This window comes from Bos taurus, chromosome X, assembly GCF_002263795.3.
Source record: "Bos taurus isolate L1 Dominette 01449 registration number 42190680 breed Hereford chromosome X, ARS-UCD2.0, whole genome shotgun sequence".
Classification (NCBI taxonomy): Eukaryota; Metazoa; Chordata; class Mammalia; order Artiodactyla; family Bovidae; genus Bos; species Bos taurus.
In genome coordinates, this window is record NC_037357.1 from 79,901,656 (window position 1) to 79,916,737 (window position 15,082).

General features: G+C 34.9%; 1 protein-coding gene across 2 annotated transcripts in view; it reads left to right on the forward strand.

Annotated features, from left to right (window-relative positions):
• Positions 1–15,082, forward strand: part of TEX11 (testis expressed 11) — a 203,971-nt gene that overhangs the window by 173,970 nt on the left and 14,919 nt on the right. For both annotated transcript variants that reach the window (XM_002700044.5, XM_024988612.1), the window contains exon 28: positions 85–205. In XM_002700044.5, coding sequence (XP_002700090.2) covers positions 85–205 — 121 coding nt within the window. The remainder of the gene's footprint in view (positions 1–84; positions 206–15,082) is intronic.

Below are 15,082 nucleotides of genomic sequence, written 5' to 3' on the forward strand. Positions count from 1 at the left end.
ATGAGGTCCAGATTTTACTTGTCTCAGCCATGAAGTCAATGATTTCTTTCCTTATGGGATGAGTTTTCTCTTTTTGATTTTCAGCCAATGTATGCACAGCTTGGTTAACCTCTTAGTGCCAGATGGGGTGCCGAATACAGAACTCTGTCCCATGGAAGAAATTTGGGGCAATTTTGAAGATGCTCTGATCTTTATTAGCCAAACCGTAAGTCAAACAATATTAAACTTTAAGCTAATTTTAAAGAATTGAGTTTTCTTGTGTGTTAGAAATTACATAGAATAATGCTTTTTGATATGAGTTTTATGGTGAATAAATTCACTTTAAAATGTGGTTACATACTATAAAATTTCCCTGGGTTTGTGAAAAGTAAATATTAATAGTTAAAAGTAGAAAATTTCTAATACAAGTGTACTATGGAATAAGTCAAAGTGTACCATCTGGCATTTTTAATTATTTTGCATTTTCAAATGTGGTAGAATTGTTATTTCCTTGTGATCATACTAACTCTGGAAAAGTTTGTTGTTACTCTGCCACTTCTGAGATAGGTAATAGAGTGGAAGGAACACTGAAGACGACCTGTATTTTAGTCCCTCCTCTGCTGATTTTCTCTTCAGTGCAGGTTTAATTCAGTAATTTTCAAATTAGCTTTATTAAGATGTAATTTACATACCATAAAATTCACTCATTGTTTGTGTATAATTCCATGATTTTTAGTAAATTTATGGTTATGCAGCTGTCACCATACTCCAGTTTTAAGAGTATTTCCATTACCCACAAAGTTTCCCATTGCCTGTTTGCAGTTAATCCCTGCTTCCATTTTCAGATCCAAGGAACCACTGATCTACTTTTTATCTCTATAGATTTTCTCTTTCTAGATACTTCATATAAATGAAATCATACTTGTGACCTCTTGTGTCTGGCTTCTTTCAATTTAGCTTACTGTTTTTGAGGTTCACCCATGCTGTAGCATGTATCAGTAATGTAAAGGAATGGCCTTTTTATTGCTGAATAAATAGAATACTATTCTGTTGAATCAGTATGCCACATTTTGTTCACTAGTTGATAAATACTTTGTTTCCACTTCATGGCTGTAATAAATAATGCTACTATGAACATTTGTGGGTAAGTCTTTGTTTTCAAGGGTTTTCAATTCTCTAGAGTATGTGAATTAATGGGTTATATGGTAATGCTCTGTATTTAACTTTTTGAGGAATTGCAATCTGTTTCCCAAAGTTGTTGATCAATTTTATGTTCCTATCAGCAGTGTATGAGAGTTCTAATTTCTTTACATCCTTATCAGTGCTTCTTATTGTCCATATTCTTTTATTATAGCCATCCTACTGGGTATGTAATGGTAGCGCATTGTGGTTTTTATTTGAACTTCCTTGGTAGCTAACACTGTTGATCTTTTTTTCATGTGCTTATTGACCATTTGTTCTTTGGAAAGATACCTATTCAATTATTTTCCCATTTTTAAAATTGGATTCTCAGTGAGTTTTAAGAGTTCTTTATGTATTCTAGATACAAATCCTTTATCAAATATACTGTTTGTAAGTATTATCTCCCAGTCTCTGGCTTGTCTTTTCATTTTTTAGTGGCATTATTTAAAAAGCAAATGTTCTGAATTTTGATGAAGCCCAATTTGTCATCTTTTCTTTTATGGGTCATGTTTTTAGTCATGATAAGAAGTCTTTGCCTATTCCAAAATTACAAAGATTTTCTTCTATTTTTTTTCTTGTAGCTTTTATACCCTTATTTCATACATGTTGGTCTGTGATTCATTTTGAGTTAATTTTTGTTTATGGTGTATGAGGTAAGGGTCTAAATGGTTTCTTATTTGTTTGTTTTTGCACAAGGTTATTCTTCCTCTGCTGTTTGACTTTAGTTTTCTCATGTAAAATGGAAATAATACTTTCTCTTACTCCTACACTGAGGTTCTAAGGATCAACTGAAATAATAATATGTGTTGTGAACTTTAGCAGCTCATATACATGTAAGGTAGTATTGGTATTGTAAGGGAGCTATAAAATATTAAGAAGGTTAAATGGCCTGCTTAAAGTCACACAAAAAGTCATTATTTGAGTCCATGTTAATATCCAAGGATCCTGACTTGCCCAACTGCTTCTTCATATACAAATGTCTGCAAACCACAACAGATGGTGGAATAATATAGCAGGGTGACAACCTGGTACAAACTAGCATCGTCTTGCAGAAACCCAGAATTTTGGAACTATGTAATTATGGCCAGTGTGAATTTAAGTTTAAAAAAAAACTTCAGCATTGAACATTTTGGAGATACATACATCTTTTTTTTTTCCTCATCTTAACTTCCTTTTGGAAGAAGAAATAATTTAATTTCTAAGCCATGAGCCTCATCTGGACCTTCAGATGTGTTTGCCATAGTAACGAATACAAACTAAAATTAAATTGTACTATAAATTCAAATTGATCAATTTCCATAGTCTCTATATAAGGTCAGAACTGCTCTGAGCATTTTGTTTTTGCCACTTTTATTCTGTCTAATGTATTACTGTTCCATCTCTCTGACTCTTGAATTGCCTGTTAGGTTAATATTTTTGTACTTTTTTGACCAGTCTCCCACCATAATTGTTAATTCTCTAAAACGTGATGGAATAGTTAGCTTTTTATGCATATATTTAATAACCCTCTATCTCCTTATATAGTATATGTTGGTTTTTACTGTTTGATTGAATGTGGTGTGCACCCCTTTTGTTTTAAATGCTTGGGAAAAAAATTTGCCCTTGTTTGACTTTTCTGACGACCAGTCACTCATTCATTATTTATTAAGCAGATAACCTTTATCAAGTATGTCCATACAGTGGCAAAATGGCTGTTGCACAAACATAAAACCTCAGGCCCACAGTATCATGTTTTACATTTTACAGTGCATTCTTACATCCATTATTTCATTTGACCACCCCACCCTCAGTAATTCTATGAAGCAGGCAATACGTATTATCCTTGATTTACAAATGAGAGAATTTTTAAGATTCAAAAATGTCAAGTTACCAATTTGCCTAAGTTTGTACGACTAGTGAATGAAAGAATTAGAACTGTCTGACCTCAATTTCAGAACTCTTTCCATCAGAACACATCTTATTTATTTATTTGCTCTTGCTAGGAATTTCAGTTCAAGTTGGTATTTAGTATACTTTGTGCCTAGCCCTATATCCTAAAGATTTTCTCCTCTTTTTTTAAGCTTTATGTTTTACATTTAAGTTCATAATACATTTCAAGTTAATTTTTGTGTGAGTTGTGAGATTTAGGTTGAGGTTCATTTTCGCTTACGATATCCAGTTGTCTTAGCACCGTTTGTTGACAAGGCTGTCTTTCCTCCATTAAATTGCTTTTGTACTTTTGACAAAAATCGGTTGGATATACTTATGTGAGTCTGTTACTGGGTTCTTCATTTTCTCTATGTGTTAATCCTTCTGCCAGTACCATACAGTCCTGATTACTATAATGTCTTAAAAGCAAGTAGAGTGATTGCACCAACTTTATTGTTCTATTGCATAATTGTTATAAGCTGTCTAGTTCCATTGACTTTCTATATTCATTTTAGAGTAATCGTCTCTAAATCAACAAAAATTCCTCCTGGGATTTTGATAGGAATTGCATTAAACTGTATTTGATTCCTAGGACTGCTGTAACAAATTGCCACAAACTGGGTAACTTATAATAGGAGAAATTTATTCTCTCACAGTTCTGGAGGCTAGAAATCTGAAAATCAAGGTGTTAGCAGGGTGTACTCTCTCCATAGGCTCTATGGGGAGGATCCTTCTTTGCTTCTTCCTGTCTTTTGGTGGTTGCTGTCAAACCTTGGCATTCCTTAGCTTATAGATTTATCACTCCAGTCTCTGTCACCACATGGCATTCTCCCCATCTGTCTGTCTTTCTCTTTTTCTCATAAGTGCACATCCATTACTGGATTAAGGGTTCACTCTACTTCAGTATGATCTCAACTTAATTACATCTGTAGTGACCCTATTTCCAAATATGATCATATGATGGAGGTACCAGGAAGGATATGAATTTGGAGGGGGAGCTACATCCAACCTGGTACACTATATATCAAGAATTGACATCTTAAATTATATGTCAGTTTTTAAAAAGAGTTGATGCCTTTATTATATTGAATCTTCCAACCCATGAACAGGATATGTCTCTTCATTTATTTAGATTCTTTATTTCTTTCATCAGCATTATATAATTTTCAACATACAAATCCCATATATGTGTTGTTAGATTTACATCTAAGTGTTCTGGGGGTTGTGTGTTGGTTTTTTTTTTTTTTTTTTTGAGTGATTGTAAATGGTGTCCATGTGTTAATTTCTAGTATGAAGAAATACAATTTATTTGAAGATTCTTCAGGATTTTCTGTGTAAACAACCATCTAATCTTCAGATAGGGATGGTTTTATTTCTTACTTTCCGATCAATATGCCTTCTCTTTCCCTTTCTTGCCTTATTGCACAGACTAGAACTTTCAGCACCATGTTAGTAAGAGTGATGAAAGTGGATATTCATCATTAAGTATAATGTTAGCCATAGGATTTTTGTAGAGGCTCTTGATCAAGTTAAGAAAGTTCTCCCTTATTCCTTTTTTTCTGAGTTTCATGAATGAGTACAGAATTTTGTCACATGCTTTTCATTTACCAATTGATATGAGCATGTGATTTTTCTTCTTTAAACTGTTAATATGAGGGGTTATATTGACTGATTTCAAATATTAAACCAGCCTTGCATTGTTGGAATAAACCCCACATGGTCATAGTGTAAATTCTTTTTATATATTACTAAATTCTGTTTGCCAGCATATTGTTAAGTTTTTTTTCCCCTATATTCATGAGGGATATTGTTTGGTAGTTTTTACCTGTACAGTCTTTGGTTTTGATATCAGAATAATACTAGATTCATAAAATTTAATATTTTTGGAAAAGATTGTGTAGAATCTATGTCAGTCTTTTCTAAATGTTTGGTAGAACTCTGCAGTTTAGCTAGAGATCTTTCCAAGAGTTTTAAAACTACAAATTCCATTTCCTTAATAATTATAGAGCTGTTCACATTATCTATTTTATATTGGATGATTTATGGTAATTTATATTTTTCAGTGAAGTGACCTGTTTCTTCTAAGTTGTCAAATTTAGGTGTATAGACTTCTTTGCATTATTATTCCTTTATTATTATTTTGATGCGTGCAGTGTCTGTAGTGGTATCTACTGTTTTGTTTCTGATGTTCATAATTTAAATCTTCCCTTTTTTCTCTGTCATTCTTGCCTAGAGTTAGTAAATTTTATTCACCTTATCAAAGCACCATCTCCTCCAATGATTTTTCTCTACTTTGTGTTTTCAGTCTCATTAATTTATGCTCTTATCTTTATTATTTATTTCCTTCTACTTGCTTTGCATTTAGTTTGCTCTTCTTTTCTAGCTTCTTGAGATGGGAACATAAATTAATTTGAGATTTTTCTTCTTTTCTAATATATGCTTTTAGTGCTGTAAATTTCCCTTACTGTACTACTTTAGCTGTAGCCCACAAATTTTGCTATGTTGTATTTTCATTTTCATTTAACTCAGTGTATTTTTTTAATTTCCCTTGAGACTTCCTCTTTAATCCATAGATTACTTTGAAATGTATTGTTTAGTTTCTAAGTGTTTACAGATTTTCCTATTATCTTTCTGTTATTAAATTCTAGTTTTGTTCCACTGTGGTCAGAGAACACAACTTGTATAATTTCAGTTATTTAAAATGTTTGAGATTTTTTTATGGCCCTGGATATGATCTAACTTACCAAATGTTCCATGGGCACTTGAAAAGAATGTGTATTCTGCTGTTGTTGGGAAGAGTATTCTATAAATGTTGATTAGATCTCTCTGGTTAATGGTGTCACCAAGTTCTTGTATATGTTTCCTTATTTTCTGGCTAATTGTTCTATTATTTGTTGAGTAGACATGTTGAAATATTCGACTTAAAGTGTGAAGTTGCCTAGCTCTTCTCATGCTTACTGGTTTTTGCTTCATGTATTTTGTGACTCTGTTATTGGATTCATACACATTTATTATTGCTATGTCTTCTTTGTGGATTTCACCTTTTATCATTGTATAATGTCCCTCTATATCATGAGTAATTTTCTTTTCTCTGAAGTCTATAATGACTAATATTAATATTGCAGCTCTTTCTATCCTTTGATTAATGTTTACATAATATACCTATTTCCATCCTTTTACTTTCAGCCTTCCTATTTGAAGTAAATTTTTTGTAGATAGCATATAAACAACATGTTTCTTTCATCTACTTTGCCAATCTCTCTTTTTTAATGTTCCCTTTTTTATTAAAAGTTTCAGGTATACAACATTATAATTCAACATTGGCATATACTACAAAGTGTTTACCCCAAAAAGCATAGTTACCATTTATCACCATACAATTGACTCCTTTTGCCCAATTCCCAGTGCTCTTCCCCTCTGGTAACCACCAGTATAATCTCTATATCTATGAATTTGTTTTGTTTTTATTTTTTAGATTCTACAAATGAGTGAATAACCACCAGTATAATCTCTATATCTATGAATTTGTTTTGTTTTTATTTTTTAGATTCTACATATGAGTGAAATCATAGCATATTTTTTCCTTAAGACTCATTTAACATAATATTCTCAATACATATTATCACAAATGGCAAGATGTATTATTTTTTATGGCTGAATAGCATTACATTGTGTCTACATGTGGAATGCTACTCAGCCATAAAAAATAATAAATGCTGCAGTGAACATGGGGCACATATATTGATATCATTTTTAATTATTGTTTCATATTCTTGGGATAAATTCCCAAAGTGGAATAGTTGGATAACATGGTAGACCTATTCTAAAGTTTTAAAATAATCTCCATACTGTTTTCCATAATAACTGCACATTCCAGCCAACAGTGCCCAAAGATTGTCTTTTCTCCATGTGCCCTCCAACACTTGTTGTCTTTTTGATAATAGCCATTTTAATAGATATGAGGTAGTATCTCATTGTGATTTTGACTTTCACTTCTCTAATGATGATGTTGAGCATCATTTTCTGTGCCTCTTGGGCATCTGTATGTATCCTTTAGAAAAATGTCTACTCAGGTCCTCTGCCCATTTTTCTGTTTTGTTTCGTTTCCTCTGCCCATTTTTAAATCAATTGTTGTTGTGTTTTTTTTTGAGTTGTATGAGTTGTTTATATAGTTTGGATATTAACCCTTTATCAGGTATATGATTTATAAATATCTTCCCCAATTCAGTAGGTTGCTTTTGTGTTTTGATGATGATTTCCTTTACTGTGAAGAAGCTTTTTAGGTTGATGTAGTCCCATTTGTTTGTCTTTTGTTTTCCTTGTCTTTGGAGACTGATCCACAAAAACATCACTAAGACCAGTGAGTTTAATGCCTATGCTTTCTTCTAGGACTTTTATGGTTTCAGGTCTTACATTCAAGTCTTTAATCCATTTTGAGTTCATTTTTGTGTATGGTGTAAGATAGTGTCTCAGTTCAGTTCAGTCACTCAGTTGTGTCTGACTCTTTGAGACCCCATGAATCACAACATGCCAGGCCTCCCTCACCGACTCCCGGAATTTACTCAAACTCATGTCCATTGAGTCGGTGATGCCATCCAACCATCTCATCCTCTGTCGTCCCCTTCTCCTTCTGCCCCCAATCCCTCCCAGCATCAGAGTCTTTTCCAACGAGTCAACTCTTCGCATGAGGTGGCCAAAGTATTGGAGTTTCAGCTTCAGCATCAGTCCTTCCAATGAACACCCAGGACTGGTCTCCTTTAGGATGGACTGGTTGGATCTGCTTGCAGTCCAAGGGACTCTCAAGAGTCTTCTCCAATGCCACAGTTCAAAAGCATCAATTCTTCAGCACTCAGCTTTCTTCACAGTCCAACTCTCACATCCATACATGACTACTGGAAAAACCATAGCCTTGACTAGACGGACCTTTGTTGGCAAAGTAATGTCTCTGCTTTTCAATATGCTATTTATGTTGGTCATAACTTTCCTTCCAAGGAGTAAGCGTCTTTTAATTTCATGGCTGCAATCACCATTTGCAGTCATTTTGGAATCCAAAAAAATAAAGTCTGACACTGTTTCCACTGTTTCCCCATCTACTTCCCATGAAGTGATGGGACCAGATGCCGTGATCTTAGTTTTCTGGATGTTGAGCTTTAAGCCAACCTTTTCACTTTCCTCTTTCACTTTCATCAAGAGGCTCTTTAGCTCCTCTTCACTTTCTGCCATAGGGTAGTATCATAGTTTCACTCTCTTGCATGTGGCTGTCCAGTATTCTCAATGCCACTTATTTAAAAGACTGTCCTTTCTCCATTCTTTGCTCCTTTGTTGTAAATTAATTGTCTATGGTGGTTTGGTGGTTTAGTCACTAAGTCGTGTCTGACTCTTGCAACCCCATGGACTGTAACCTGCCAAGCTCCTCTGTCCATGGGATTTTCCAGGCAAGAATGCTGGAGTGGATTGCCATTTCCTTCTCCAAGGGATCTTCGCAACCCAGGAATCGAACCCTGGTCTCCTGCATTGCAGGTAGATTTGAAAAGTTGTTGAACCACACAAAGACCCTGGGATTCTTGGCCTCCGGAGGAGGAGAATTCAGTCTGGGGCCAGAGACGAGACTTGATCACTCAGAGCTTTTGTGTAATAAAGTTTTATTAAAGTATAAAGGAGATAGAGAAAGCTTCTGACATAGACATCAGAAGGGGGGAGAAAGAGTACCTGCTTGCTTAGTGTTAGCAATGGAGTTATATACTCTCCAAAGAATCCAAAGAATGTCTGAAGGTGGTAAAGGCCTCACCAGACCTCCTCCCATAATTTACATTTTAAGATAACAGAATTAGCCAGAAGGTTTAATCCAGAGACTGTCCTCAGGCAGGATACATTACTGTTATATAATCCTTGTAAAGACCAGGCCTACTCCCATAATTTACATTTTAAAATAACAGGATTAGCCAGGTTTAATCCAGAGACTGTCCTCAGGCAGGATACATAATCCTAAGGAATGTAGAAGAAAGAAAAGTTTGTCCTTTCTTCCTCCTTGAGAATTCCAGACCCCTCTCTCATTGGGGACCCCTACATTTCTTCACAACCTGCCTAGGAAATGACTCTCGCAGATTCTTTACCAACTGAACTATGAGGGAAGCCCAAATTATCTATATGAGTGAATTATTACTGGGCTGTCAAATCTGTTGCATTGATCTGTGTGTCTTTTTGTTCCAGGACCATACTATTTAATTATTATCACTTTATTGTATACTTTGAAATCAGGAAGTGATATACCTCCAGCTTTGTTCTTCTTTCTCAAGATTGTTTGGCTATTCAGGATTGTTTTGTGGTTCCAAACAAATTTAAAATTTTTTTCCAGTTGTGTGAAATATGCCATTAGAATTTTGATAGGGACTGCATTGAATCTTAAGATTGCTTGGGTGCTATGGATATTTTAACAATATTAATTCTTCCAATCTATGAGCATGGATTTGCTTATTTTCAGTTTCTTTCATCAGGATCTTATACTTTTCAGGGTACAGTTCTTTCACTTTTTGGTTAAATTTATTTTTAGGTATCTTACTCTTTTTAATGCAATTGTATATAGGATTTTTTTCTTAATTTCTCTTTCTGATAGTTTATTATTAGTGTATAGAAATAACACAGATTTCTATATATTAATTTTTTATCCTGTAACTTTACTGATTTCATTTATTAGTTCCAACAGTTTTTTGATGCAATCTTTAGGGTTTTCTATATGTACAGTGTCATGTCATCTGCAAATCATGGGTTTTACTTTTTTCTTTCTGATTTGGATGAATTTTATTTCTTTTTCTTGCCTAGTTGCTCTGAATAAGACATCCAAAACTATGTTTGTATCAAAGAGGTGAGAGTGGACATCCTTGTCTTGTTTCTGATCTTAAAGGAAAAGCTTTTAGCTTTTTGCTATTGAGTATGATGTTAGCTGTGGTTTTGTCATCAGTTCAGTTCAGATGCTCAGTCGTGTCTGACTCTTTGCGACCCCATGGACTGCAGCACACCAGGCCTCCCTGTCCATCACCAACTCCAGGAGCTTACTCAAACTCATGTCCATTGAGTCGGTGATACCATCCAACCATCTCATCCTCTGTCATCCCCTTCTCCTCCTACCTTCAATCTTTCCCAGCATCAGGGTCTTTTCAAATGAGTCAGCTCTTCTCATCAGGTGGCCAAAGTATTGGAGTTTCAGCTTTAGCATCAGTCCTTCCAGTGAACACCCAGGACTGATCTCCTTTAGGATGGACTGGTTAGATCTCCTTGTAGTCCAGGGGACTCCAACACCACAGTTCAAAAGCATCAATTCTTTGGTGCTCAGCTTTCTTTAAAGTCCAACTCTCACATCCATACATGACTACTGGAAAAACCATAGCCTTGACTAGACGGACCTTTGTTGACAAGGTAATGTCTCTGGTTTTTAATATGCTATCTAGGTTGGTCATAACTTTCCTTCCAAAGAGTAAGTGTCTTTTAATTTCATGGCTGCAATCACCATTTTCAGTGATTTTAATGGGCTCAATAAAGGACAGAAGTGGTATGGACCTAACAGAAGCAGAGGATAGTAAGAAGAGGTGGCAAGAATACACAGAAGAACTGTACAAAAAAGATCTTCACGACCTAGATAATCACAATGGTGTGATCACTCACCTAGAGCCAGACATCCTAGAATGTAAAGTCAAGTGGGCCTTAGGAAGCATCACTACGAACAAAGCTAGTGGAAGTGATAGAATTCCAGTTGAGCTATTTCAAATCCTAAAAGATGATGCTGTGAAAGTGCTGCACTCAATATGTCAGCAAATTTGAAAAACTCAGCAGTGGCCACAGGACTGGAAAAGGTCAGTTTCATTCCAGTCCCTAAGAAAAGCAATGCCAAAGAATGCTGAAACTACCGCACAATTGGACTCATCTCACACGCTAGGAAAGTAATGCTCAAAATTCTCCAAGCCAGGCTTCAACAATACGTGAACCGTGAACTTCCAGATGTTCAAGCTGGTTTTAGAAAAGGCAGAGGAACCAGAGATCAAATCAACATCCGCTGGATCATCGGAAAAGCAAAAAAGTTCCAGAAAAACATCTATTTCGGCTTTATTGATTATGCCAAAGCCTTTGACTGTGTGGATCACAATAAACTGTGGAAGATTCTTCAAGAGATGGGAATAGCAGACCACCTGACCTGCCTCCTGAGAAATTCTGTATGCAGGTCAAGAAGCAACAGTTAGAACTGGACATGGAACAACACACTGGCTCCAAATAAGGAAAGGAGTACGTCAAGGCTGGATATTGTCACCCTGCTTATTTAACTTATATGGAAAGTACATCATGAGAAATGCTGGGCTGGATGAAGCACAAGCTGGAATCAAAATTGCTGGGAGAAATATCAATAACCTCAGAGATGCAGATGACACCACCCTTATGGCAGAAAGTGAAAAAGAACTAAAGAGCCTCTTGATGAAAGTGAAAGAGGAGAGTGAAAAAGTTGGCTTAAAACTCACCATTCAAAAACCTAAGATCATGGTTTTGTCATATACAGCTTTTATTATGTTGAGGCACATTCCCTTGCTACCCACTGTTTTGAGCTTTCATCATAAGTGGATGTTGAATTTGATCAAATGCTTTTTTTGTGTCTACTGAGATGATGTAATTTTTATTCCTTCATTTTGTTATATGGTATATCATATTGATTGATTTGCAGATGTTGAACCATCTTTGCATCCCTGGAATAAATCCCACTGAACCATGGTGTATGATTCTTTTAATGAATTGTTAACTTGGGTTTGCTACTGTTTTATTGAGAATTTTTGCATCTGTGTTGATCAACAATATTGGCTTGTAATTTTCTTTGCTTGTGGTATTCTTGTTTGCTTTCAGTATCAGGGTAATGCTGGCCTCATAAAATGTGTTAGAAAATGTTCCCTCTTCTTTAATTTTTTGGAAGAGTTTTAGAAGGATGGGTAGTAAATCTTTAATTTTTGGAAGCATTTACCAGGGAAGCCATTCCATCCTGAACTTTTGTTTGTTGGGAGGTGTTTTATTACTGATCTAATCTCCTTTACTAGTAATTGATCTATTCAGTTTTCTATTTATTCATGATTCAATCTTGGTAGGTTGTATGCTTCTAGGAATTGGCCCATTACTTCTGGGTTGCCCAATTTGTTGACTTATAATTATTCATATTATTCTCTTATGATCCTTTGTATTTATGTAGTATCAATTACAACATTTACTCTTTCATTTCTGATTTTATCTATTTGAGTCCTCTTTTTTTTCTTGGTTAGTCTAAACTAAAGGCTCCTCAAGTTTGTTTGTCTTCTCAAAGAACCAGCTCTTGGCTGTGTTGATCTTTTCTATAATCTTTTTAGTGTTTACTTCATTTATTTCTGCTCTGATCTTTATTATTTTCTTCCTTCCACTAATTTTGGGTTTCATTTGTTCTTTCTTCTCTGGTTTCTTTACATGTAAATTTAGTTTGTTTATGGAACAACTTTTGCTCTATCCCATAGATTTTGGTACATAATATTTATGTTTTATTTTTATTTTTTGGGGTATATTTTGAGTTCTCTTTTGATTTCTTCTAAGGCCAGTTGGTTTTCAGTAGCATGTTGTTTTATATCCACATCTGTGTGGTTTTTCTGGTTTTCTTCTTGTAATTGATCTTGAGTTTTTTATGGTCTTATGGTCAGAATGGAGAAGGAAATGGCAACCCATTCCACTGTTCTTGCCTAGAGAATTCCATGGACAGTAGAGCCTGGCGGGCTGCTGTCCATGTGGTCACACAGAGTCAGACATGACTGAAGCGACTTAGCGTGCATGCATGCATTGGAGAAGGAAATGGCAACCCACTCCAGTATTCTTGCCTTGAAAATCCCAGGGACAGAGGAGCCCAGTGGGCTGCCATCTATTCGGTCGCACAGAGTCAGACATGACTGAAGTGACTTAACAGCACCAGCAGCAGCAACATGGTCAGAATAGACACTTGATATGATTACAGTCTTCTTAAATTTATTGAGACTTGTTTTATGGCCTAATATGTGATCTATCCTGGAGAATGTTGCATGTGCACGAGAAGACTATTCTGCTGCTTTTGGATGGAGTGTTCTGTATATGTCTGTTAAGTCCATTGGACTAATGTGTCATTAAGGCCAATATTTTCTCATTGCTTCTCTGTCTGGATGATCCATCCCTTGCTGTAAGTGAGGTGTTAAAATCCCCTACTATTATTGGGTTGTTTTCAGTTTCTCCCTTTAGGTTCATTAATACTTGATTTACATATTTTAGGTGCACATATACTTATAAGGTGCTTTGTATCTTTCTGAACTGACCTCTTTATCATTATGTAGTGCCCTTCTTTTTCTTTTATTATAGTTTTTATTTTGAAGTTTGTTTTGTCTCATTTGAGTATAGCTACACTACCTTTCTTTGGTTTCTTTTGCATGGAATATCTTTTTCCATCCCTTCACACTGCCTGGGTCTGTCCTTAGTTCTGAAGTAAATCGCTTGTAGATAGCATGTATAGTTCCTGTTTTTCAATCCATTCAGCCACTCTGTGTCTTTTGATTATGAGTGTTTCATACTTACCTTTAAAGTAATTATTGATAGGTATGTATTTACTGCTATTTTGTTAATTATTTCCTATTTCTTTCTGTAGTTTTTTTCTGTCCCTTTTTCTTCTCTTTCTCTCTTCCTTTGTGCTTTAGTGGCTTTCTTTAATGTTTCTTTTGAGTGTTTCCTATAATTTTTTTCTTTGTGGTTACCATGAGGTTCACATGTAACAGTCTGTGTATATACCAGTTTCTTATAAGTTGTTAGTAAATTAACATTAAACTCATTCCAAAGCTTACATTTTTGCTCCATCCTTTACAAGTTTTATATTTTTGATGGCACCATTTATGTATTTTCATTTTATGTATCCCTTAACTAATATTGTAATTATAGTTAATTTTACTGCTTTTGTCTTTTAACCTTCATATTTTCTTCATAAGTGATTGATCTACTACTTTTACTATACATTTACCTTTTTCCAGTGAGAGTATTACTTTTATATGTTTCCTTTTTATCAGTTACTGCCTTTTTTTTAGCTTAGAGAAATTCCTTTAACATGTCTTGTGAGGCATGCTTAGTGATGAATTCCTAAAAGAGTTGAAGCTTTTGCTTATCTGGAAATCTCTTAATCACTCCCTCAATTCTGAGTGATAACCTTACTGGGTAGAAAATTCATGGTTGAAAATTTTTTCCTTTCAGCACTTTCAATATGTCTTGCCACTCCCTTCTGACTTGCAAATTATCTGCTGAAATATCTGCTAATAGTCTTATGTGGTTTCCCTTGAATGTAATGTTGTTTTTTCTCTTGCTGCTTATAAGATTCTCTCTTTATCCTTAACTTTTACCATTTTAATTATACTGTATCTTGGTGTGGTTTTCTTTGGGTTCATCTTATTTGTAACTCTCTGGGTTTTCTGGACCTAGATGTCTGTTTCCTCTCCTAGATGGGGGTTGTTTTCAACCATTATTTCTTCAAGTAATTTTTCTGGCCCTTCTTCTCTCTCTTCTCCTTCTGGGACCCCTTTAATGTGACTAATAATATTCTTGATGTTTATCTAAGAGGTCCCTTAAAATATCTTTACTTTTTTTTAAATTCACTTTTTAAATTCTTTTTTCATTTTGTTGCTCTAAGTGATTTCCATTACTTTATCTTCCAGCTCACTAATTTGCTGTTAAATCCCTGAAATGCATTTTTAGCTCAGTTATAACTTCTGTTTGGTTCTTTCTTATAGTAATATTTTCTTCTCTATTATTCTCCTGAGTTTGGTGAGCATCTTTTTAACCATTATTTTAAACACTTTATAAGGTAGATTGTTTATGTACTTTTCATTAAAATCTTTTTCTGGGGATTTGGTCTTTGGCTTGGAACATTTTCTTTTATATCCTCATTTTGTCTGACTCTGTGCTTTAAGTGAAGTGAAATGAAGTGAAATTGCTCAGTCGTGTCTGACTCTTTGCAACC